General features: G+C 51.2%; 1 protein-coding gene and 2 pseudogenes across 2 annotated transcripts; 2 read left to right on the top strand and 1 right to left on the bottom strand.

Annotated features, from left to right (window-relative positions):
• Window positions 1-5,678: 5,678 nt before the first annotated feature.
• On the bottom strand, window positions 5,679-8,736 carry LOC125536139 (uncharacterized). Of its 2 annotated transcripts, none has more exons than XM_048699283.2 (4): window positions 8,547-8,736; window positions 7,784-7,965; window positions 7,055-7,429; window positions 5,679-6,953 (listed from the first exon to the last, which is right to left on the bottom strand). In XM_048699283.2, exons 2-4 carry the CDS (start codon window positions 7,959-7,961, stop codon window positions 6,232-6,234), a joined length of 1,275 nt encoding a protein of 424 aa, XP_048555240.2. In that variant the 5' UTR covers window positions 7,962-7,965; window positions 8,547-8,736; the 3' UTR covers window positions 5,679-6,231. The 2 variants fall into 2 exon arrangements, with proteins under 2 accessions (XP_048555240.2, XP_048555241.2); XM_048699284.2 differs by having other exon boundaries at window positions 7,784-8,020; window positions 8,547-8,684.
• A 35-nt stretch (window positions 8,737-8,771) lies between these two features.
• Window positions 8,772-14,693, top strand: LOC147984186 (uncharacterized; annotated as a pseudogene).
• Window positions 14,694-15,339: 646 nt separating this feature from the next.
• Window positions 15,340-16,584, top strand: LOC147984185 (uncharacterized; annotated as a pseudogene).
• Window positions 16,585-24,369: the final 7,785 nt, after the last annotated feature.

Raw genomic sequence — 24,369 nt, 5'->3', positions numbered from 1 at the left:
AAAAAAAAAAGAGAGAGAAAGAAAGCTTGGGCTCGTATCGTGCCCTCTGTTTTTCTTATTTTCTTGTCAAATGTCTGAGGTACAATTGTACAAAACTGAGGATTCGCTGCACATATATATGCAGAGACCCGGACCAGCCCCCGGCCGACCCGGACTCGTAGATGAACTCTAATCTGACCCGACTCGCTTGGTACAAACACAACTATACGGCCGTAATTTTACATCAGTGCGGAAATAAATCTACGTAAGGCTTGAGCCGGACCGGCTGGCTGGGTAGGAACGACCAGGGTGAAGAATTATTTATTCTTCACCCTGGGTTGTTAATAGACTTTATATATATATATATATATATATATATATATATGAAAATAGTTGTGTATTTCGGGGAGTACGTATTCCCGCTCTTAATATACCACATAGATGAATCTTTTATACCTCTTTATTATTTTTAATATACTTCACTAGGAATTATTAGATATTCAAAAATGAGTTTCATGAAAAAATTTATGTGAGTCTACATATTTTTAAATGTTTACGTATATACTGACGTGTTTGTACATGAAAAAGGTATATTATAAAAAGTACGCCGTAGATGATATTTTTTCAACAAAACTCGTATTGGGGTATCTTAGAATATTTAATGAAGTATATTGAGAATGATAAAGAGGTATAATTAATGCATATATATTACGCGAAGGATACGGGGCCGTGGTTTTCCTCATCTTTTTTACGCGAAGCCCCCACACCTCTCCATTTTCACGGCCCAAGGCCCCAAACCCCTTGAACCCAAAATTTTGCCCCCGAACGTCTCTCTCTTCCGCCGGGAGAATCATTGCCTCCCTCCTAGCTGCAGAGCATTCCCTCTCCGCACCTGCATTCTCCTCCCTCCTCACGTCGAATTTTCTCGTGCGCCATAAGGAATCAGGACTATATAATCAGCCATGCCGCACTGCTCTTCACCAAAATTCCCCTTCCACATCACACCCTCAGATTTCACCCTCTCAGCGCTCTCGCCTCAGCTTCCCCTACCCCCCCTCCAATGGCGGTAAGTTCCAAGTGCATGGGATTTCACCCGTTGTGGTCGCTGTTTCTCATGAACTGACTGGAGTTTCCCACGGAATCCTCGCGTGCTGCGTGTTCGATTTCTGCCATTTCGGTCTGAACCCGTCGGTTTCCTTCTGAAATCACCGAGTTCCTAGTTTATGCTCACCTGCGGCCGCTATTTGCGCTGCGAACCCATCTGATTTGATCGAATTCGACTTCTGAAATCGCTTCGGTTGCTTTCGTTGACGCTCGCATGGTGCGGTGTGGCCTCTCGACATCATGCTTCATGGTTGCCATCGGGGCTCTGATTCCTTCTGTTCCAGCGATTTTGAGGTCTCAAGTTACCTAGTCTATGGGCGCATGTTCTATGTTCGATTTAACGAGTAATAGTCGCCCTGAACCATCTGTTTGCCTCGATTCTGAGTTCTAAAATTGTGCAGTTTCTGTTATCTCATCTCACGTGTTATGGTGGCCGCCCTTATTCCACCTGTTTCCTTTGATTTCGAATCCCAAATCACAAATCACGTAGGCATGCAGTATTTGAGTTAACGAATTTGTCTGCAATTTTTGCTATGCACCTCCATCTATTTGGAGTTCTTAAACCACATTACACTTGAGCACTGCTTGGCATTTACCAGACGATACATGCACGACATGCTTATCACGCCATCCATGGGCAATGCTGAAACAGCAGCTAACGGCTGGATTAGCCATCATCCGAGTGTCCTTCAGCGCTGTATCGTCTGTGGAGTTCTTGCGTTACACTATTCATCTGATAATATTATAGGAACTGCCATTTCGAGCATGTCTGTTTAGACTTGTATATTGATGAACAGACGGAGTATTTGATTGCCGAATGTCAGTGGTTTATGTGTTTCCCTTATCTGAAGGCAATGGCGTCGCTGTTCCTATTATGAGCTTCGGCTGTTTTAGACCACATCGAATTTGGAAAATACGTTGGCCTCAGCTTAGCAATCACGTATTGGTTATGTAGTCTCTTATACAGATTTATTTGTTTTGTGCGATGGAGCCCTGAATTTATTTATACAATCTAGCCTTATTTTCTAGTTTAGTTCTGTTCTAAAGTGGGGATGCTTTAACTGCAGCCCAAAGGCTGGACCGTCATGGAGAACAGTTCCGGTAGCCTTCCCTTCGTACCTGCTACACGGAAGTGGTCGAGGCGTACCAAGCTTACTCGCCCAAAGCTTCCTCATACCTTGTTTCTGGTACTTACTTTCTGCAAGTATCTTATGCTGATTATTTACAATGCTGATTCTGGTAGGTAACTCATTCTGTATATGTGTAGGAGGATGAGAAAAAAAGCTCATATCGTTGAAGTAGATGGACCAAATCCTTTTACAGCAGCTGTCCCCCCTCCCTCTCCAGAAGCTGTTGCAGAGGAGGTTATCTGAATTAATATAAAGTTGCTCATTGCTTGATTTTCACATATGTTCTGTAGCTAATTTTGCCACATATTGTTTGGTTCTGTGATGGATAATTCATTGTTTGTTCTAGTTATACTGTTCTATGAGGGGGAGAATGTTGTGACAGTTTTCAGTAACCACCTGTTCTGTATTGCATTCCATTTGTGCTAGTTAAGGGGGTAGTGACCCTAAGATGGATGGGCCACAAGCTTTCAGTTAACTTGTGGGTAGTGTGTGGCCTAATTTTTGTGGTTCGCAAATCCTTAATGTCTTGATAGTTTCCAGATACTAACTTGCTGCATTGTATGTTTGCATTGTCAATTGATGAAATCATGGTTTTAAATTAGGAGATCAATGAGGGGATACCTGTATCCACCGTTCTCGATGCTGTTAAAGATAAAATGAAAGCTACAGCCCAGCGCGTATACCTAGGCCGGCGAGAGTCCACGCATTCACACATTTGCATTTTAAAAAACAGCCTAAACTACTAGGCGGGACGCTGCCCTAGGCGGCGGCGTCGTCGTCCTCGGGGTCCGTGAGGTCGATGAGCGTCGGCGCCGGCCCGGCCCAGGCGAACGTCGTATTTCAGAGCGCCGCCATGTCGGGCTGTGCCGACGCAGGCAGTGCCGGGGCAGGGGGAGGGGGTGTGCGGCCGCCTGTGCAGCCGAGGCCTAGCGCGCCTTCTCCTCGGCCTCGCGCTACTCCTACTCGAGGTCGTGCTCGAGCATCTCCTCGTACTCGCCACGACGGCGCTCCTCTGCTAGCCGGCGCTGGCGCCACATCTCGAGGTACGCCTGCTCCTGCGCCGGCGTCGCCCCCAGCCAAACCGGTGGCGCGACACTCACTCGCGCACCACTCCATTCCAGGAGGAGCGCGCGATGGGCTCGGGCTCGGGCTCGGGCTGCAGCTCCGGCTCCGGCTTGATGGGGGATGGCGGGGCCACCGGCGGCACCACACTGTCGCCCGCCGTGGGGAGGGCAAGGGCCTGCGTCATTGCCGCCTCGTAGCGGGCCTCCTCTTCCGCCTCCGCCACCTCCGCTCTGCGCCGCTCGTCCTCCTCGCTCTCCCGGTAGACGGCCGCAAGGGCCGCCTGGTCCTCGCGGACGACGAGCGGCGTTGGCCTCCGGTCGACCTCGCGCATGCCCCGTAGCCTCGCCTCCTCGTGCTCGAAGGCGAACCACCTCGCCCAGTTGGGCGAGTCGATTGCGTAGGCCTTGTCGAGGCGCTGCTCCGGCGTCAGCAACGCCCGCCGACGCCGCACCTCCTCCGCGTGAGCACGAGCCGTCCGCGGCGCCGCCGGCACTGGGATCCTATCTGGATCCAGATGCCAGTCGTGCGGCAGCGTCGCGTCCGGATACGGCAGAGGCTGACGGTTCTGCCAGTGCCACTCCGCCTGGTGCACTGGCACGTTGACGCGCTGCCTCTGCCGGCGAGGCGCCGGCGGAGGTGGGAGGAACTCGGAGGGGAAAGGGGTGGCGGGGGACTTGCCCTTGGCCTTGCTGCCGCTGGCGCCGGAGAAGAGGTCCATCTCGCTGTGGTTGTGGTGGCTAGGGTTTGCCGGCGACGAGGGAGCAAAGGTGGGCAGATGTGGACGGCGAGTATGGATGAGGACGGCCCCGCCGCATGGTCGGCTTAAAAAAGGACGAGCGCCGTCGCTGACGCGTGGGCCCGTCGTCATAAATTAAGCTGACCGCGTGGGCAGCGGGTAGTTGGACGGCTGCCATGTGGGGACGCAGCGGATAACGAGAAGGCGCGCAAAGCGTCCGTTCGGCGTCCGCGCCAACGCATTTGGGGCGCAAATTTGAGCCGCAAATGCGTCGGCGTGGACGCGACGCGGACGTGATTTAGGTTTAGGTCGGCGCGTTAGGCCGCCACTTTTATCCACACCAACCCAAACAAACGCAGGCGGACGAAATGGATCGGCGCTTTGGAGTTGCTCTAACAAACCTTGTGCCTGGTAGGAATGAGAGCGGGATGATGTTGATAAAATCACATTTCCTAATTCCTAACTATTTCGAGTCTCGGGCGAACACTGAGAAGAAAGATAAAGAAAAGAAAGTTTTCTAGTTGTCTGTTGAAGCGTATCATATATTCATAAAAAAGAGTCGAGATGACCGATACAACGGCTTTTGGCACAGTGTTACACCAAGAGGTTAACAAGCACGTCCACCACGACAACGCTGGCACACTACTCATCTTGTCCAAACTTAAGCTACGAATGGTGAAGAGGTAGAGAACAAAGCACATAGACCGCGTCACACCCATAACCGACACCTCGGAGCACGACAAAACTCCAAACCAAAATATATCAACGCACCTTCACTCATGACGCCTAGGAGATCGGCATCGACAAGTGGGCAGCATGAGCTAGCCTGGCTCGAGGAAAACATCGCAAATGAGGCGTCGATGTCGGACTACATTGCGCCGCGGATGCCCATGCCCACATCAACAACCAGCACATGACAATGTGGCGCCCCAAGCCTCACCGCCGAGGCAAATTTGTGAGTCAGTATTGGAGATGCCCTTATAGAATTATCTCTCTTGCTTTTTCTCAAACATGATTTTACTTCAATCATTCATATATTCTAAACTATACTATCTTTTCCATTTTGTTCTTATATATTTGAACTCCTAGCGCCAAGACCTTGAGGACAAAGCTTGGATACATTTCAAACACGTTTAAATTTCAACATTTAAAGTCCACTCATTTCACTCAATCCTGTGAAATATAGCTGAAATTGAAATTTGATATTTGTGAAGCTGCTTATTTCAATGATTTTTTCGAGAAGTTGCTTATTTCATTCCATTCATTTAGATGTCAGTTATATTTCACAAACATCAGTTTCTTAAAATGAGTGAAATTATTTTCTGAATGAGTGAAATCAGTATTTCAGAATGAGTGAAACCATTCTTTTAAAACGAGTGAAATTTGTTTTTTGAAATGAGTAAAATCATTTTTTTTCTAAATGAGTCTAATCAGTTTTCATATATATGAAGCAGATTTCCATGTGAAATATTTGAAACTTGTTGTTTAGAAAATGTTATCTATTTAAAATCAGTTTTTCGAAATTTGTGTTTTTTAATTGAGTGAAATCATACTTTTGAAATATGATATTTGTGAATCTGCTCTCTTTAGTGTCTGAAACTGATATTGGTGAAATATATCACTAATATCATATTTCAATGTCAAGTATAATTCACAAATATTAATTTAACACACTGAAAATTCATCTATATTTCCAATCGTAAGAACATTCCACATATGACAAATATAACTCCACTTTCTATGCAGACATCTGTATTGTAATACCTAGCAGCCCAATTGCCCGGGACAGTCGATTAATTTATTTACATCGATATACCATATGGTAATGCTATTAATATCATAAGTTTGGAGTTAGTAACCAAACCATCTCACCGGAATGAACATTTGAACCATTTGAGGTATCTGGTATCTCCAGGTGTCACGGCCAGAAATGTATTTTATGATTTTATCAACCAGACCATCTGTTCTTGACTGACTCAAAAGGATGCTAAGGGATGAATTTCTGTGGTTGTGCATGCTGATGGAATGAAGTTACTAGTAGGCTCAAGTTACAAGCACACGCTCTTCAATTCTGCCTCTGGGCTGATCCCCTGCACTTTCCATACTTAGCTTAAGATCTTGAATGCTGTCGAGCTACTATGAAAGGCTACATCTGTTAAATTTTACCCCCTTTTTTAACATTATGCTAGTATATTCAGAGCAATGTCCTCAAGAAGCTCAGTCCATAGATCCATCGTCGCTCTCCAAATTACTTTGCAAGGGTTTGAATGCTGCCAGAAGAACAGCAACCTTGTTCGCCAAGAACCCTGCGGCGCCAACAAATAGCTCAGTCGGAGTCAGCTCGAAGCTGTCACCACCAGCACCGTACTTCAGTGCAACAGCCCCAGCAACCATTACAATCGACAATATCAACCATGGCCTTTTTACGCCGCTGAAGTTCATACTGGGCTCTGAACTGCTCGCTTCTGAAGGAGAACTAATTGCCGGTAACCCGTCCACAGATCTTTGGAGCAGCAATAGATACAGGAACCCTCCAATCCCGCCGACGAGGAACGAGTAGGCGGCTCCATCATTCGAAGCCAGAGTGAAGGCAGAGAAACCTGTTATAACAATAGATATGTCGTAAAGCAGCAAGGATTGCTTGAGATCAGCATACTCTCTCAGTCCATCTTCCTTCAATTCCTTAATGCTTGAGTCTGTCCTTGCTGAGGATAACTGCCCCTCTTGAAGATCAGAAATGCTAATTCCTGAGAAGTCAGTCACAGCAATTGGCCTTGCTTCCACTACTGAAGCTCCATCCTCACCAAGCAGCGCACTGAGCTTGTCGAACGTGTACTGTAAACCGCTGAACTTGAGCCCAAGTGTTCCCTCAAGATCTTCAGGTGTATTCCGTGCTCCATGGATCACTTTCAAACTTAAACCATCTAATCTCCATGAACCTGATCTTCAACGGTAATATTGTGAAAATGAAGGGTACACTAGTATTAGTAAGCACCGGCCACATATATGCGCAGAACAGACAACTAGGTGGATAGTGTACCTGATTCAAGGCCGATCCAGATTTCTTTGATTGTCTGCAATTTGGGACCTTTAAAGGTGATGATATCAACTGAACCACTTTGAAAGGGGAGGAATTGTGATGCCTTGGTGCCATGTGAAGGTTGGTCACCATAGATTGCTGGTACTCTTTGTAACAAGGAGTCACCATCGACATCAATTAAGCAGATTAAGATCGCTGAGTTCTTATCTAGCAAAGAGGAACTAAGTTCTCTACTTGTGCACAGCTCTAGTATGTAAAAGGCATCAGATTCTTCCAATCTGAGTTTCAATAGTATCTCATCAGGGACACTATTGGGAAATGTTTTTGGTTCCACCGTGGGCAGAAGACGAGATGGCTTTACAGATGCCACGGAATCTGGACAATGCAATGAAAGGTAGAAATTCAATAATTTTATGGTCTGAATGTTAACAAGAATAAGTATAGGTTCAGCCACAAATTCAGAATTTACATCATAACAGAGGGCATGGCATAACAAGTGAATCGTATTGCTACACAACATTTGCTGAAGGCTAGGCCATTAAGAGCATCCGAAGATCTGGGCAAATACAAGAACATTTACTCGAATCACGATTTACATGATTCACTGTGAAATTTCCAAAGAATATATTGCTTCCAAAGGAACTACTGTAAATTTCCAGCATCTAAAAGCAGGCGAAATCTAGTTTAGCTACTGAATGGGATGGTTTGCTTAGTTCCTATGAGAAATACCTTGTAATGAAGAACTTTTTGCAAAAGTGATCATCCGCCGATGTCTGTTTTGCTTTCTGATTTTCCTTGCGGTTGAGTTCAGAGCGTAAGGCATTTTGGGGCTGTTGAGTGATAACCATCGAGACAGAAATTCAGAATGAACCGAAGGAGCAGGTTGGCCAGCACAAAGGATCACCATTTCGCTGTAACAGGATGAGCAACAGATAGCATGGTGTTACACAAATAAGACATCGAAGCCTGTGTGCAAACATGATTAATTAGTTCAAAACACGCATACACACACATGGAACAAACCAATAGCAGCCATAACAGAGTACAAAACTAGTGTATACTGAAAGTTGTTCATAAGCCATGAACCAAAATTTATGGAAAATGGAGCTATAAAGAAACCCATGAACAGGGCATATTCCACACCCAACAACGGAAATGGCAGTTTACATGAATCCGTCGCAAATTACGAGTCAATTTGAGTTGCTACGACGCCAAGAAACCGAGACCACCGTACCAATCGACAAAAAAAAAACTCACACAATTCAGAGATTCTCCGCGAATAAACTACTACTCCCTCCGTCCGAAAAAGCTTGTCTCAAACTTGTTGTGCTAGATATATCCATTTGAGGGACAAGCTTTTTCGGACGAAGGAAGTACTGCTACAACTAAAGTAGCTCAGCAAGACACTAGCGAAACTAGGACGACAGCTAAAATATCTGAATGTGAACTTCGAAAGACAGACCAGGGGGGGGGAAGGCGAGGCTCCCCGTACCGTATAAGCTCGGATCTGAGCCGGGAAAGTAGGCGAGATTCCACGGGTGGAGTGAGCAGTTTGGTGGGCAACGACGCTGCCGTGCGGGAGAGGGGGAGAAACGAGGTAGCGGTAGTGCAGGAAGATCTGGGGAGGAAGAAGAGTACGAAGACGACGGCTTCAGTTGCGTCGTGAGGAAGGGAACAGAGGCGTGCAGCGCAGGGGAAGCTACTTGCGACGGGCCAAATGGGCCACGAAAGGTGTCTCATCACGGGCCTGTACACCTTTCCTTGTTCGCTGGTTTCCATCGGGAAAAAAAAGACCACACGTTCGCTGATAATTTCTGAAAAAGAAAAAACACGTGCGCTGGTGTTAAAAACAGAATAAGCGATTAGCAATGTGCAGCCCGATCACACAGGAACCCTAACCCTAAACCAGCCCGCCGGATCGGGGCGGCCGCCGTGGACGAGGACGAACCGATGCCACCAGTCGACGGCGATGAGTCCGACGACGACGCCACGGAGCGCCTCCCGGACTTGACCTTGTACAAGATCCTTACCCTCCTGCCGCCATCCTCGGCCACGAGGTGCAAGGTCGTCTGCAGGAGATGGTGCTCCATGATCTCCAGCCCCTCCTTCGTGCGTGACCATGCCGCAGCCGCGTGCTCGAGGGACCCTTCCATCCTCCTCTTCGACGGCGCCGCCTGCTTCCCGGGCAGGATCGTCGACGAGAACAGGACGGCGAGGCTGGCGCTGCGCCGATGGAGGGCAGAGCCCACGGAGGGCTACGGCGTGCAGAACTGCTGCGGCCCCCTCGCCTGCCTTCGGAACGGACTCGGCGGGGCCGAGCTAGTCAACTGTTACACCCACGATGCGGCTATATCTCCCACGCGTCGGAGCACGACTTAGAGGCATAACCGTATAGTAGGCACGTCGCAAGAGGGGTAATCTTTACACATCCCATGTACTGAATAAGAAAGGGATAAAGAGTTGGCTTACAATCACCACTTCAGACAATACATAAAAATAGCATTACATCATGCAGAATACAATCAAGGTCCGACTACGGAACCAAAATAAAAGAAAGACCACCCCTAATGCTAGATCCCCGATCGCCCCGACTGGGCTCCACTACTGATCAACTAGAAACGAAACAACGCAACGAACACGATCTTCATCGAGCTCCTCCTTGAGCTCGGTAGCGTCACCTGCACTGGCATCATCGGCACCTGCAACTGGTTTTGGAAGTAATCTGTGAGTCACGGGGACTCAGCAATCTCACACCCGCGAGATCAAGACTATTTAAGCTTATGGGTAGGGAAAAAAGGGTAGTGAGGTGGAGCTGCGGCAAGCACTAGCATATATGATGGCTAACTTACGCAAATAAGAGCGAGAAGAGAAGCAGAGCAACGGTCGTGAACTAGAAGTGATCAAGAAGTGATCCTGAAACTACTTACGTACAAACATAACTCCAAAACCGTGTTCACTTCCCGGACTCCGCCGGAAATAGACCATCACGGCTACACACGCGGTTGATACATTTTAATTAAGTTAAGTGTCAAGTTTTCTACAACCGGATATTAATAAATTTCCATCTGCCCATAACCGCGGGCATGACTTTCGAAAGTTCAAACCCTGCAGGGGTGTCCCAACTTAGCCCATCACAAGCTCTCATGGTCAACGAAGGATATTGCTTCTTCCAGGAAGACCCGACCAGACTTGGAATCCCGATTACAGGACATCTCGACAATGGTAAAACAAGACCAGCAAAGCCACCCGAATGTGCCGACAAATCCCGATAGGAACTGCACATATCTCGTTCTCAGGGCACACCGGATTGTCGAAGATTCCGGTAGGCCAACCCAGAGTTGCTCCTGGTGGTCACCGGCTGCTGACAGGTTGGACCAACACTCAGAGGAGCACTGGTCCGGGGGTTTAAAATAAAGATGACCCTTGAGTCTGCAGAACCCAAGGGAAAAAGGCTTAGGTGGCAAATGGTAAAATCAAGGTTGGGCCTTGCTGGAGGAGTTTTATTCAAAGTGAACTGTCAAGTGGTTCCCATTATAACCCAACCGCGTAAGGAACGCAATATCAAGGAACATAACACCTGTATGACAGAAACTAGGGCGGCAAGAGTGAAACAAAACACCAGGCAGAAGGCCGATCCTTCCACCCTTTACCAAGTATATAGATGCATTAAAGTAAACAATATATTAATAATGATATCCCAACAATAACTATGTTCCAACAAGGAACAAACTTCATCTTCACCTGCAACTAGCAACGCTATAAGAAGGGCTGAGCAAAGCGGTAACATAGCCAAACAACGGTTTGCTAGGATAAGGTGGGTTAGAGGCTTGACATGGCAATATGGGAGGCATGATAAAGCATGTGGTAGGTATCGCGGCATAGCAATAGAGCGAGCAACTAGCAAGCAAAGATAGAAGTGATTTCGAGGGTATGGTCATCTTGCCTGAAATCCTGCAAGGAAAAAGAACGAGTCCATGAAGAAGACAAACGGATGTAGTCGAACGAATCTTCACAACTCCGGAACGGAACCGAAGCTAGCGAGAGAAGCTACCCGGAAAGAAGCAAGTAACATAGTAAACAACCATCACATAAACATGGCATGATGCACAACCAAGTATGATGCATGTTCGGTTTAATGAGGTATGGCATGGCAAAGTGCACAAACAATACTACAAATTAAGTGGAGCTCAATATGCAACGAGTTGCATATTAACGAAACACCACATGACTTATTGAGTTCTCTCTTGTTGAGGTACTCAACAATATTAAATGTTGGTTAGCATGGCAAGAGGTGAAGCATACGAAAACTACCTATCTAGGCAAGTTTAAATGAGGCCGGAAATAACAAACAACAATTCCGAAAAATCCTCATATGCATATATTAGGTTTGGCACTGTTCTGCCCTAAACCATATTTTAGAGTTGTTAAACATGCAAATTGATGCCACTATGTTAAACTAGGCATTTTCTACTCCATTTACATATAAAGTTTATTTAAAATGGAGCTATGGTTATTTAGTTATGAATTAAATCATTTTAGCATGTTATTAGAGCAAATTTAATCAAACAACATTTTAAACATTTCAAACATGTATGAAAGTTGGATATTATGAATCTAGATGCAATTCTAAGCATTTTTCATAGTTGAAGTTTTTAGATATGATGCATATTTTGTGTGATATGATATGCATGAACAACAGAGGATTTTCTGTAAAACTGTTAGTCTCTGGATAAAAGATGAAATCGCCATGGGGAAGAAAACATCATGGACCGAAACTACTGGCCCAACAATGAAAGAAAAAAAAACACAGGAGGCGTTGGAGTTGGCCTCACCATGGGCCGTGGCTCGGATCTGGTGGGCTGGATGGCTGAAGGGGCGTGGCTGGGCCTTGCGCGAGATGCGGCCCAGGTGTGGTCGCGGTCAACCAGCAAGGAGCGGGACGAGGCATTGGATGAGCGAGGCGAGGCATTGGATGAGCGAGGCGACTGGTCAACGCGGGCATGACCCGTTGTGCTCTGTCGCTCGAAGCAGGGGATGCAGCGGCGGCTTGGAGCGGCTCGATGCAGCAGCAAGACGGCGACGACCGATGCAGGAAGCAGCAGAAGCAGGGAGGCCGGCGGGTGCAGAGGTCCAGCGAGTAACTCCGGCGATGGGTGGCTGATCCGGGCGATGGCGTGGCGCGAGGGCGTCCCTCCCTGGAATGAGGCGGATGCGACGGGAACCTTCAGGAGCTCCATGGGCGGCAGGCTCCTGCAAAAACGGCGGCGAGAGGGTGCAGCGGCTGCTGCTGTTGCTGGCGTCATGGAAGAACTCCGGCGAGGTTCGACGAGGACGTCTGGGCGCGAGGAGAAGACCAGGACGGCGGGGAAGAGGCTGGGACGGAGCGGGACTTGCAGCAGCAGCGGCGGGGCATGGCAGCACGAACTTGGCGGCGGTAAACGAGCGCGAGGCAAAGGAGGCAGGCATGGCGCCGTGCTCTGTTGAAGCATGGGAACGCGCGGGCGATGCGGTGCTCCGGCGAGGAAAAAGAGGGCGCCATGGCCTACTGTAGCTCCTGCGTGAAGAACACAGGGAAAGGGAAAGAGTTTAGCAACGGGAGAGAGAGGGATGGCGAGGGGGAGGCTAGGGATGGCAAGGCTTGGCCTGGTCGTGGTCGTGGTCGCCGGAGGGCGCGTTGGATCGGGAGGAGCGGCGAGCTCAAGGGAGCGAGAGGTTCGCGGGGCCTCTGCTTGCGGGAGGCTGGGAGCGAGGCTAGAGGCGTGAACGACGCCGGGGATGGGGATGGCGCGGGCATGGCGAGAGACGGCCGGATCCGCGGGCGCGTCCAGAGTCAGTGAGGGAGGTGGAGGGATTTGGTTGGCCGATGGATGAATTCGAGGAGAGGTGGAGGATTGGCTGCGGGATCAGGATGGATCCCGAGGAAGATGCGACGGGTGGCGGCGGAAAACAAGAGACTTGGTCGGAGGCGATGCTGGTTGGTGGATGGATCGGGGACGTGGAGAGGTGGTTGGCTCGGGATGGATCCCGAGGGGAATTTGGTGGAGTGGCGGCGGCGGAGGATTTGATGGAGGGGACATCTAGGGCTAGGGTTTGTCCAGATATATATAGTAGATGGTTTAAGTGAGACTATTTGGTCCCTCCGATCATAATCGGACGATCGAGAAATAAATAGGTGGGGAGTCCAAATAAGAAACGGTGACGTTTTATAAATGTTTGGGGATGATCCGGATCCAACGATGACGACTGTCCGTGTCGGGTCCGGGGAAGTTTCGGACGCGCATGTGAGGGGTCGGTGCACTGTGCAAAGAGGGGTTTTCAGACCGTGCGATCGCATCGGACGGCTCCGGACGCAAAGAGGGGTAGGTGGATGGACTAGGTGGGCTGGTTAGAGTGGAAGAGGGCTGTGAAGAGAGGCCTTGGGGTAAGAGGAGAGAAGAGAAGGAGAGACCCGGCGGCAGTTTCGGGGACCGAAACCGTCTGACATATGACCGGCTATACTGCCGTTATAATTATCCGCTGGGGCGTCAAATGAACTCCAAATGCAATGAAACTTGACAGACGGTCTATCTACGCTATAATAAGATCACACGTCAAATTTCATCCCATTCCAAAAACATTTTCCGGCCACTTATAAAATAATATTTCGGACATGCCGCGGGCGCGTGCGAGTGTGGTTGGATTCAGAACGGACAGCGGAGAGAACGAGGGAACCCGAACGGATGCAAGTTTTGAAAACATAATAATGCAATGCGGATGGTGACATGGCAAGATGCAACATGCAAACGAATGACAAAGCAACAACACGAATAACTGGAAGACACCTGACGCATCGGTCTCGGGGCGTCACATCAACCCGGCTACCGGCGACTGCTTCCGTCTTGGCGGTGACAATGACAACTTCGTCCGCGACCGCCGCACGAGGACGGGAGCCGACCAGCTCCCCTGGTACTGCCTCGGACGCTGCCCGTCGACCGGCGAGTACAAGGTGATGCGCTTCGACATCCGCGTGCCCTACTCCAGCGCCCCGCACGTCACGTGCGAGGTCTGCGCCCTCGGTGGCCGCGGCGGCCGGGGCCTCAGCCGCATGTAGCGGGAGGTGGGAGTGTGGGATGTGAGCTTCTGCCCGAGCGATGGCGGCGTGCACATCGCCGGCGTGGTGTACTACGTTGCTAATTTCTTGGGGGCACCCTTTGTCTTCGGCTTCGACCTTTCGACTTACCAGCTGCGCCACATCGACCTCCCCGCGGTCGACGACGCGGTGGCGTCGCTCTCCGAGCTCGAGGGGCGGCTCTGCGCGTCACTGGTGCCCGCTGGGCAGTGGTGCGGCGACGGCGGGGTGAACATGGACCTGTGGGTGCTCCCCGACGGCGGCCACGACCAGCACGAGTGGATCCACAGGTACAGGTTCGAGCTGAACGGCAGCGCGCGGCACATCCCCAGGCCGCTGTTCGTACGCAGCGGCAGGAGGCTGATCATGAAGTGCGCCGACGGGTCGCTATGCTCCTACGACGTTGGCGGCGGTAGTGACGATGGTGCTTTCTTGGTATTCCAGCACAAGAGCGGGCAGCGGATGAGTGGCGCCACCGCCGACGTCTTCGTGGAGAGTTTGCTCCCCGTGCGCACCATCCTGAAATCCTAGGCACCGAGGAGAAAGACAGAAAGTTAATTAAGTTGCAGGATCTCTTCTCTGTGTTTTAAAATGGTGATGGGACGACAGTTTATGTTGCATCGTGTTTTTGTCAGGTCATCTTATTGTGCTTTAGTGGATCTATCAACCGTAAGATGGGAAGCAATACTGTTGAAAACATTTGCTTAAAATTATCTGTTTCACACAGTGAAATAATCTATACCATATTTTTCATTTTCAGAAGATGCATTTCAATTTCAAAATATGTATTTCAGAGAGTAATTTGCAAACTGAAAGTGCATTTAACCCTTGATGTCATTTAGGTGTTGATGACAACGTTGTTACTGATAATGAGAGTTTCTAAGTTTATCATAAGGACAATGGTAATTAAGCTAAAATTTGAACTTTATCTGCATTATCCCTAATATCGGCAATTAAACTAACATTTGTAGTCTCCTTTTTTTTTGCGGGGATTTGTAGTCTCCAATCACAACCCCCCCCCCCTCCCTCTAGTCTGTTAGCGTATGTATTTTGTATCACCATTGTAATCTATGTGACCGAGTCCAGCCACGCCTGACCTGCGTGCCACGATTGTAGGGGCGTTTGGCAACTCCTCACTCTCTACATATGTTGTACTCTGTAACACCTGTGTCAATCAATGAGAATAGTTTCCAACTTGGTATCAGATATCCAGTCCCATGCCCGAGCCCGACTCCTCTTCCTCCGCGGCTCCCCGCTCCGGCACCTCGCCGCCGTCGCCCACACCGCCTCGGCCACCTCTGCGGCCTCATCGCCGCCGTTTGTCTTCGGGACCAGCCCATCTCCCTCTCTGGGCACCACCGGCTCTTCCGGATCTCAGTTCGCCCCCCTCTTCACCTCCGCTCCGCCGGCTCCTGCGCCGCCGCCGGCTTCTCGCCACCCCATCTTCTCCGACCACATCACGCACCACATAAAATTTCTCCTCAACCCGGCCGACCACAACTACCACAAGTGGAAGTCCTTCTTCCTCATGGTGCTGATCCGCTACGGCGTCCTCTTCCTCATCGAGCACCCGCTTCCCCCCAACGCCGACGCTTCCTACCACAAGCTTGATGCCCACGTCGCCCTCTGGATCTACGCCACTCTCGCGGACCCCATGGTCGACCATGTCGTCGGCGCCACCACCACCTATGCCCTCTAGAAGAAGATCCGTGACTTCTTCCTCGCCAATCGCGATGCCCGATACATGATCCTCAACCGGCAATATCGCAACCTCAAGCAAGGTGATCTCCCCGTGGCCGAATATGCGCGCCGCATGAAGCTCCTCACCGATGGCCTCGCCGACATCGACCACGCCGTCACTGAGACCGACCTCACCACTCAGTTTCTCCACGGCCTCGACAAGCGCCTCGACACCATCCGCGTCGTCCTCGGTGACCAGGGCCTCCCGTTCGACACCGTCCTCTCACGGGTGGTTCTGGCCGAGGAATCTCAGGCGCAGCGCGCCGCCGAAGAGAGCGCTTCGGCCTTCGCTCTTCCTGGCGGTGACTGCGGCCCGGCCAGCGGCTCTGGCTCCGGCTTGCGCAGCTCCGGCGATCGCTCCTACTCCGACTGGCCTCCCTCCGAGCGCGCCCCGAGCGGCTCCTACTCCGACTGGCCTCCCTCCGAGCGCGCCCCGGCCCCTCCCGCGCAGCCGCACTCTGATCGCGGTCGCGGTGACCGTGGCCGCGGCCGTGGCCGAGGTCGTGGCCGTGGACGCGGTGACTACTCTGGGCGCGGTCACCAGGCGTCCCTGCCGGCGCCCTTCACCGGGTACTTCGCCCCGTATGGCATGGCCCTCCCGTCGCCGCGCCCCGGTTGGGTTCCTCCCAACGCCGCCGGCGTCCTCGGGCCTCGTCCGGGTGCCCATGTGTCGTGGATCTAAGATTGACAGTAGAATGGGGGGTAAGTATGAGGAGGCAAGATCCTAGCTATGGAGTAGTTGTACACACGAGTTTTACGAGTTCAGGCCCTTCTCGGAGGAAGTAACAACCCTACGTCTCAGTGCCCTGAGGCGGTCGACTGGATTATATGTGTGTGTGTGAGTTTACAAAAGTGTGAACCCTTGTCCCAGAGGAGGGGGTGGCTTATATAGAGTGCGCCAGGACCCTAGCTCCCCTCCGTTACACAGGGTTCAATGTTCATAAAGGTGGGGCGTTACTGGTAACGTCTACAATAAAGTGTTATAAATGCCCATAAAGCTATGGTTTAAGTCACAACCGTTGCAGAGTGGAGGGCTTCTCATCTCCTGGTGGTCGAGTGTCTTCAAGGAAGTCGAGTGAGCACATCTTCATGGTCGAGTGGATGATGTTTTCTCTTCGACTGCTTCTGATTCTATGTAGAGATGTCCTTGGGGAGGGTATGTTGGACAGATCCATGACCCTACCCTAGGTACATAGCTTCATCATTAGCCCCCGAATGGTTCAGGGTTTGAGTGGGGAAAGAGTTGGGAACACTTCCGACCCATTCTTTGTGCTACGAGTATATCTCATTCTGGAACAATGAGTTGAGGTGAGGACGTCGACTCCTTTCTCAGTCGCCTTGGTCCATTCTTGGTTTTTGTCGAGTGAATTCTCACGGTAGGATTCCGAATGATGATGTAGAGGATGTTTGTCTTCAGTCTGACAGGTTGTTCTGCTCTCTGCGGATCTCGCAGGATTCAAATTTTGGGAAGTGCGCCAGACGAACGGAACCGAGGTTATCGGGACGGATTAGGCAAGTCTCCTCGATCCCCGCGCCACCTTTTTCGCCACGTATTGCGCGCGCGACTGTTGCGGGATTTGTTTAGATCGCTTGGGTCCACCAGTCAGTCACTCGGATGACGACCTTATAAAAGGCCTTGGACCAGGCCTCTGCCCCGTGCGCTCCCATTCTCTCTTCTTCTTCTCTCAATCTCTCCGCCACGCTCGCTTCCGCCCTCGTCGCCGGACCTTTACTCGAGCTCGACCCGCCGCCATGGGGAAGGAGAGGACGGTGGTGCTGGAACACGCGAAGAAGGCGACAACGAAGGCGAAGGGCAAGCGGACCAGCCGGGGCGGATCCTCGTCGAGATCCGGCCTGCCGGCGGGCTGGATCCAGGGCGACTGGATCCGCTCGACAATCACCCAGGACGACCTCGACAACCTGGTGGAGGGGGGACTGATCCCCCACAAGTCAGCACGGCTCCCGGGGAACGAAACCGAGCCGCAGCCAAGGGAGGGTGAGTGTGTTCTCCTCGCCACCCACGTAGATCGTGGATTCTCACTGCCTCCCCATCCTTTCTTCCGGGGTTTTTTGAACTTCTTTGGGGCTCAACTCCACCATTTCACCCCAAACACCATAGTCTATCTGGCCGCTTTTGTGTCGATGTGCGAAAACTTCTTGGGTTGTCGACCGCACTGGGGCCTTTTCAAACACATATTCACCTGCTGATCCCAGTCGGTCAAAAAGGCCAAGTCGAGTGACGAGAAGACACAAGTGATCCAGATGTGCGGGGGTCTGGGGATCCAGATGAGGAGCAAGAGTACGTTCCCAGCCATTATTCTTCCCGACTCGGTCCGGGGCTGGCAGTCGACTTGGTTCTACTGCAAGGATCAGCCAACCCCGGGCCAGTCGACTGGACTTCCTCCTTTTTCTTTGGCTCGAGTGGAGAAGCCCGCCCCCTGAAGGTAGTTCCAGAAGAGAAGGCACAGGTCAAGGTGCTGGTCGAGCGGGTCGTCCAGCTTGTCCGCGACGGGGTGACCGGGATGGACCTGCTGGAGGTCTTTCTCGGTCGACGCATCCAACCTCTTCAGGCGCGCGATCATCTGATGTGGATGTACTCTAGGCTCGAGGATTCCACTCGGATCCACCCGGAGGACGTCAGCGAGGATACTTTGGAGAAGTGGTTGATGCGAATCACCAGCAACAAAGACAACCCTCGGGGGTCTAGGAGGGTGATTCTATTCGACAACTCGCACCAGCCGGAGCAGGTATAATTCTGTCTTATCAAGTATCTTTTCGATTCACCGAGTGATGTCTTGTTTGTGGTCGACTGAATTTCCTTTGATCGTTATCCTTTTAGGACCTCATCGACATGTACTCAATGCCCAACAGAGTGCAAGACCAAGACGCTGAGGAAGAAGGGAGCGGGGGCGAGAGCGGCAAGGAGCATTCGGAAGCCGAGGAGGACGAGGAGAGCGATGAATCGACTGAAGACGAAGAAGTCGACTCGCCTCCTCACAGGGAGATGAGATCCAAACACGCTCACGACCCGGCAAGCGCTCCGGACTTGGTAGCCGCACCGATTGGGCAGTCATCGAAGCGCCCCAGGATGTCTTCCCCAACGCCGACTGAGGAGGCTTCAAAGCAATCCAAAGTTGCGCTGCCTCCAGCGCCGAAAGCCACCTCTTCCAAACTGCCAAAAGCTTTGCCCAGGATCAAAGTGACCGTTCCTACTATCTCCGGGTAACCATCTGACTTGTCTTTTTCGTCGACTTGATTAACCAGACGTAACCGATTGAATACAGATCTTTGCAGTGCTGCTACGTCAGGAACCGCTTCTTTCCAGTACCGGGACGAGCGAATGGAAGATGCGGTAACCTCCAACCCAGGTATAAACTCTTGTGATTTTGTTCTTGATTCTTTGGTCGATTGCGTTCGAGTGGCTCACTTGGGGTCGAATGATCTGCCTTGTAGCTCCACCCAACGTCATTGATCTTCCAGATGACGACGAAGATGTGGCTCTTAAGCCCAGGAAAAGCAAGAAGGTAATCACTGGTAGGATGTCTCGGCAAGAAACAACTACAACACCTCCCGTCCGTCAAACTGAAGGCGCGGGCAGGGCCTCTGTGACGTTCGCTGCACCCTTGTCGAGTGGGCATCCCGCACCGTCGACTGCACCTGTGATTCCTTCAACTGTCCAGCTCCACGCCACGGAGCTCCAAGCCGCCGCACCTGGGTCGTCTGCACACTTTTTCACCAGCTACCCCGTCCCGGACAACCAGTCGGAAGCGGCTGCGGAAGCCATCCGACAGGCTGACATGATGATGGAGCGGGTGAAGACGGTGCATGAGAACAGCCAGGCTGCCTACGATGCCAGTGCCGCCCTTCGGGCCAATGTCCAGGTGAGTAGACTTTCCGACTGTTTTTGTTCTCGAAAAATCTTCTTCTGCACAATCTCCTATTGTTTGCGTCGAATTGGAGCACCCACTGGGTGTTTTGTTGTTTTTGGTAGTTTCGGTCTTCCACTCGGTCTGGGCGAGTGGGATCAGAACCGGTAGGGGCACGCTAAGTGCACCCACTGGATGTAGTCCCTGAGACCACGGTCGACTGCTGGCAGTCGACTGGGGTCTGAGTTCTTCTTTATTTTCTTTCTACTCCTTACACTCGACTCCGGCGGGCCAGTCGAGTAGGATCCGAACCGGTGGGGGCACGCCAAGTACACCCACTGGGTGTAGTCCCCGAGACCTCGGTCGACTGCTGGCAGTCGACTAGGGTCTGAACAGCTGGTACCCCCTTTTTTGACCTGGTCCGGGCGGACCGGACGAGTTGAGTCTTAGTCAGCGGGGGCACGCCAAGTGCACCCGCTGGGTGTAGCCCCTGAGACCGTAGTCGACTATGTGCAGTCGGCTGGGGTCTAAATGGACTTCTTTAGGTTTTATTCACTCGGAAGTGAACCGCCTTTGATGTCTTTTGCCTTCTGCAGAAGTCTTGTACTCTTATTTCCAAGTTTGCTGAACTCGAGGAGAAGCAGAGGCGACTCAACTTAGACTTGGAATTGGCTCAGCAAAATCTGAAAAAAGCTCAAGACGAGGCCGCTGGTATGGAAGGTAATTGATTGTCGACTGACTTCCAATATATCTCTTTGATCTCTTCTTTGATTCGATTGCTTCTTTTGCAGAGAAAATGAAGTTGGCTCCGGAGAAGAAGGATTCGGACCTCGCCGCCGCGCAAAAAGCAGCCCAAGACAAAATCGCTCTCGCAGACAAGAAGCTTGCTTCAATCGGAACGCTTGAAGGAGAGGTGAACAAACTGATATCTTGTCTTAATGAAGCTAACCGCGAAGTGACCAGTCTGAAGAAGGACAAGGTCGTCCTGAATGAAAAGTTGGAGTCTGCAATCCGCAAGAGGAATGACACAGAAGCTTATCTGAGGATGCTCGCCAAGAAGCTTTATCTCGCGCTGGAAGGTATTTCCTTTAATCCGACTGTGTTGATGCTTGCGATCGGATCTTGCTCGGTCGATTGACTAACTTTTGGCTGCAGAACTCTGCCAAGACTTCGATAAAGAAACTGGAAGGGTCGAGACGGGTCTGGACCCTATCACTTCCCCAGTCTGTGACGAAATTGTGATGAACGTGCTCCGACTGGAGTCCCGTATCGCCAGCGCCACAAGCTACCTCGCACGCGTGAAGGAGGTTGTCTCTCGAATCGACTCATCGCTTTGGCCGGGGGCGACGCTTCAGAATGACCTGGAATCCTTGATGACTCGATTGAACGAGATCCCTGACCGAGTGCAAGAATGGAAGAAATCCTCTGCCTGGTGCGGTGCTGACGTTGCGCTGTCCTTGGTGCGAGTCCATTGCAAGGAGGCTCGTGAAGATAAGCTGGCTGCGATCAAAGTCGCTAACACCAAAAAGCACGACTTCCAGTCCTTCATGGAGACTTTCATCGCTGCCGCCACTCAGATTGCTGATGGGATCGACCTGGACTCATTCGTGGAGCCTGCCAGCCCTCCTCCGGCCGAGTGAACAGACTCATGAAACCTGAATACGCTTTAAATTTGCCTCGGAATGCCGAGTGATTGCTGTAACCGTAGAACTCCTTCGGGCTTGATGCTCGAGTACTTTTGATTTGCTGCTCGGAACCTTTAGGATTTATCTGAATTTGGTTTATTTCCGAATGTGCTTGTGTTTGTCCTCGAATGGACTTTGCTCACTGCTTTGAATAGTCTTTGCACTGGAGACACAGCTCTGAGGTGGCGGCTCCAATCGACCTGCGCTTCGTGGTCCTTGCAGATAGGGATGGAGCGGGCGTTGTACTTGCGCCGTAGCTCTGAAGGAGAAGGTTGCAGTCGACCTGCACCTCGTCGTCCTTGCGGATAGGGATGGACTGGACGTTGTATTTGTGCCGCAGCTCCGAAGGAGAAGGTTGAAGTCGACCTGCACCTCGTCGTCCTTGCGGATAGGGATGGACCGGATGTTGTATTTGTGCCGCAGCTCCGAAGGAGAAGGTTGCAGTCAACCTACTCCTCGTCGTCCTTGCGGATAGGGATGGACCGGACGTTGTATTTGTGCCGCAGCTCCGAAGGAGAAGGTTGCAGTCGACCTGCACCTCGTCGTCCTTGCAGATAGGGATGGACCGGACATTGTATTTGTGCCGCAGCTCCGAAGGAGAAGGTTGCAGTCGACCTGCACCTCGTCGTCCTTGCGGATAGGGATGGACCGGACGTTGTATTTGTGCCGCAGCTCTGAAGGAGAAGGTTACAGTTGACCTGCACCTCGTCGTCCTTGCGGATAGGGATATGTTTCAAACTTAGGCGAGTACTGGACTGTAGCTAAGCCCCCGAGTGGGAGGATTGCTCTCCACTTGGTAGGATTTTTTCGAACTTAGGCGAGTGCTGGACTGCAGCTAAGTCTCCTGGTGAGAGAACTTAGGCAAGTGCTAGACTGCAGCTAAGCCCCCGAGTGGGAGGATTGCTCTCGACTCGGTAGGATTTTTTCAAACTTAGGCGAGTGCTGGACTGCAGCTAAGCCTCCTAGTGAGAGAACTTAAGCGAGTGCTGGACTGCAGCTAAGCCCCCGAGTGGGAGGATTGCTCTCCACTCGGTAGAATTTTTTCAAACTTAGGTGAGTGCTGGACTGCAGCTAAGTCTCCTAGTGGGAGAACTTAGGCGAGTGCTGGACTGCAGCTAAGCCCCCGAGTGGGAGGGTTGCTCTCCACTCGGTAAGATTTTTTCAAACTTAGGCGAGTGCTGGACTGCAGCTAAGTCTCCTAGTGGGAGAACTTAGACGAGTGCTGGACTACAGCTAAGCCCCCGAGTGGGAGGGTTGCTCTCCACTCGGTAGGATTTTTTCAAACTTAGGTGGGTGCTGGACTGCAGCTAAGTCTCCTAGTGGGAAAACTTAGGCGAGTGCTGGACTGCAGCTAAGCCTCCGAGTGGGAGGGTTGCTCTCCACTCGGTAGGATTTTTTTCAAACTTAGGCGAGTACTGGACTGCAGCTTAGTCTCCTAGTGGGAGAACTTAGGTGAGTGTTGGACTGCAGCTAAGCCCCCGAGTGGGAGGGTTGCTCTCCACTCGGTAGGATTTTTTTTCAAACTTAGGCGAGTACTGGACTGCAGCTAAGTCTCCTAGTGGGAGAACTTAGGCAAGTGCTGGACTGCAGCTAAGCCCCCGAGTGGGAGGGTTGCTCTCCACTCGGTAGGATTTTTTCAAACTTAGGCGAGTACTGGACTGCAGCTAAGTCTCCTAGTGGGAGAACTTAGGCGAGTGCTGGACTGCAGCTAAGCCCCCGAGTGGGAGGGTTGCTCTCCACTCGGTAGGATTTTTTCAAACTTAGGCGAGTACTGGACTGCAGTTAAGTCTCCTAGTGGGAGAACTTAGGCGAGTGCCGGACTGCAGCTAAGCCCCCAAGTGGGAGGGTTGATCTCCACTCGGTAGGATTTTTTCAAACTTAGGCGAGTACTGGACTGCAGCTAAGTCTCCTAGTGGGAGAACTTAGGCGAGTGCTGGACTGCAGCTAAGCCCCCGGGTGGGAGGGTTGCTCTCCACTCGGTAGGATTTTTTCAAACTTAGGCGAGGACTGGACTGCAGCTAAGTCTCCTAGTGGGAGAACTTAGGCGAGTGCTGGACTGCAGCTAAGCCCCCGAGTGGGAGGGTTGCTCTCCATTCGGTAGGATTTTCTTTCGAACTTAGGCGAAACGGATTCGCGACTAAGCTACCCACTGGGGGATTTCAGAAGTAAATAAGAGCACAACAATCGAATGATAGGACTATAAGCTCTTGTCTTTGATAAACAAATTACAAAGGTGTTTCTTATTACATTTTATTCGAACGAGTGCTTAATTATAAAAGGGGCGGAGCAGCTCCGCGTTCCAAGCCCGTGGCTCGTCTTTCTGATGCTCAATACTGTAAAGATGGTATGCTCCGTTGTGGAGAACTTTGGTGATGATGAAGGGGCCCTCCCAAGTTGGGGCAAGCTTGTGTGGTTTCTGTTGATCCACTTGAAGAACTAGGTCTCCTTCTTGAAAGGCTCGACCCCTCACATTTCTGGCGTGGAATCGATGCAAGTCTTGCTGATAGATGGTCGATCGGATCAAGGCCATCTCTCTTTCCTCCTCCAAGAGATCGAATGAATCTTGCCGGGCCTGTTCTGCTTCCTCTTCGGAGAAGAGCTCGACTCGGGGTGCGTTGTGGAGCAGGTCACTTGGCAGAACAACTTCGACTCCGTAAACCAAGAAGAAAGGGGTTCGTCCGGTCGGCCAATTAGGAGTTGTCCTCAAGCCCCACAGAACTGACGGAAGTTCATCAACCCAAGCGCCTGCTGCGTGTTTGAGATCACGCATCAATCGGGGTTTCAGTCCTTTGAGAATTAGGCCATTGGCTCTTTCTGCTTGTCCGTTCGACTGCGGGTGAGCGACCGAAGCATAGTCGACTCGAGTGCCCTGAGAGGCACAGAAAGCTCTGAACTCATCAGAATCGAAGTTCGACC

This window comes from Triticum urartu, chromosome 2A (assembly GCF_056163025.1).
Source record: "Triticum urartu cultivar PI428250 chromosome 2A, HENAU_Tu73, whole genome shotgun sequence".
Classification (NCBI taxonomy): domain Eukaryota; kingdom Viridiplantae; phylum Streptophyta; class Magnoliopsida; order Poales; family Poaceae; genus Triticum; species Triticum urartu.
The sequence above is the reverse complement of the archived record's forward strand: the minus strand, read 5'-3'. Positions and strand labels throughout refer to the sequence as shown.

Excerpts from the sequence above, each read along its gene's own strand:
- LOC125536139 (XM_048699283.2), bottom strand. The coding sequence starts at position 7,961 with ATGGTGATCCTTTGTGCTGGCCAACCTGCTCCTTCGGTTCATTCTGAA. Across the intron at positions 7,430-7,783 it reads AAAAAGTTCTTCATTACAAG|ATTCCGTGGCATCTGTAAAG; the intron begins GTATTTCTCATA and ends TGCATTGTCCAG. Across the intron at positions 6,954-7,054 it reads CTGGATCGGCCTTGAATCAG|GTTCATGGAGATTAGATGGT; the intron begins GTACACTATCCA and ends GTTGAAGATCAG.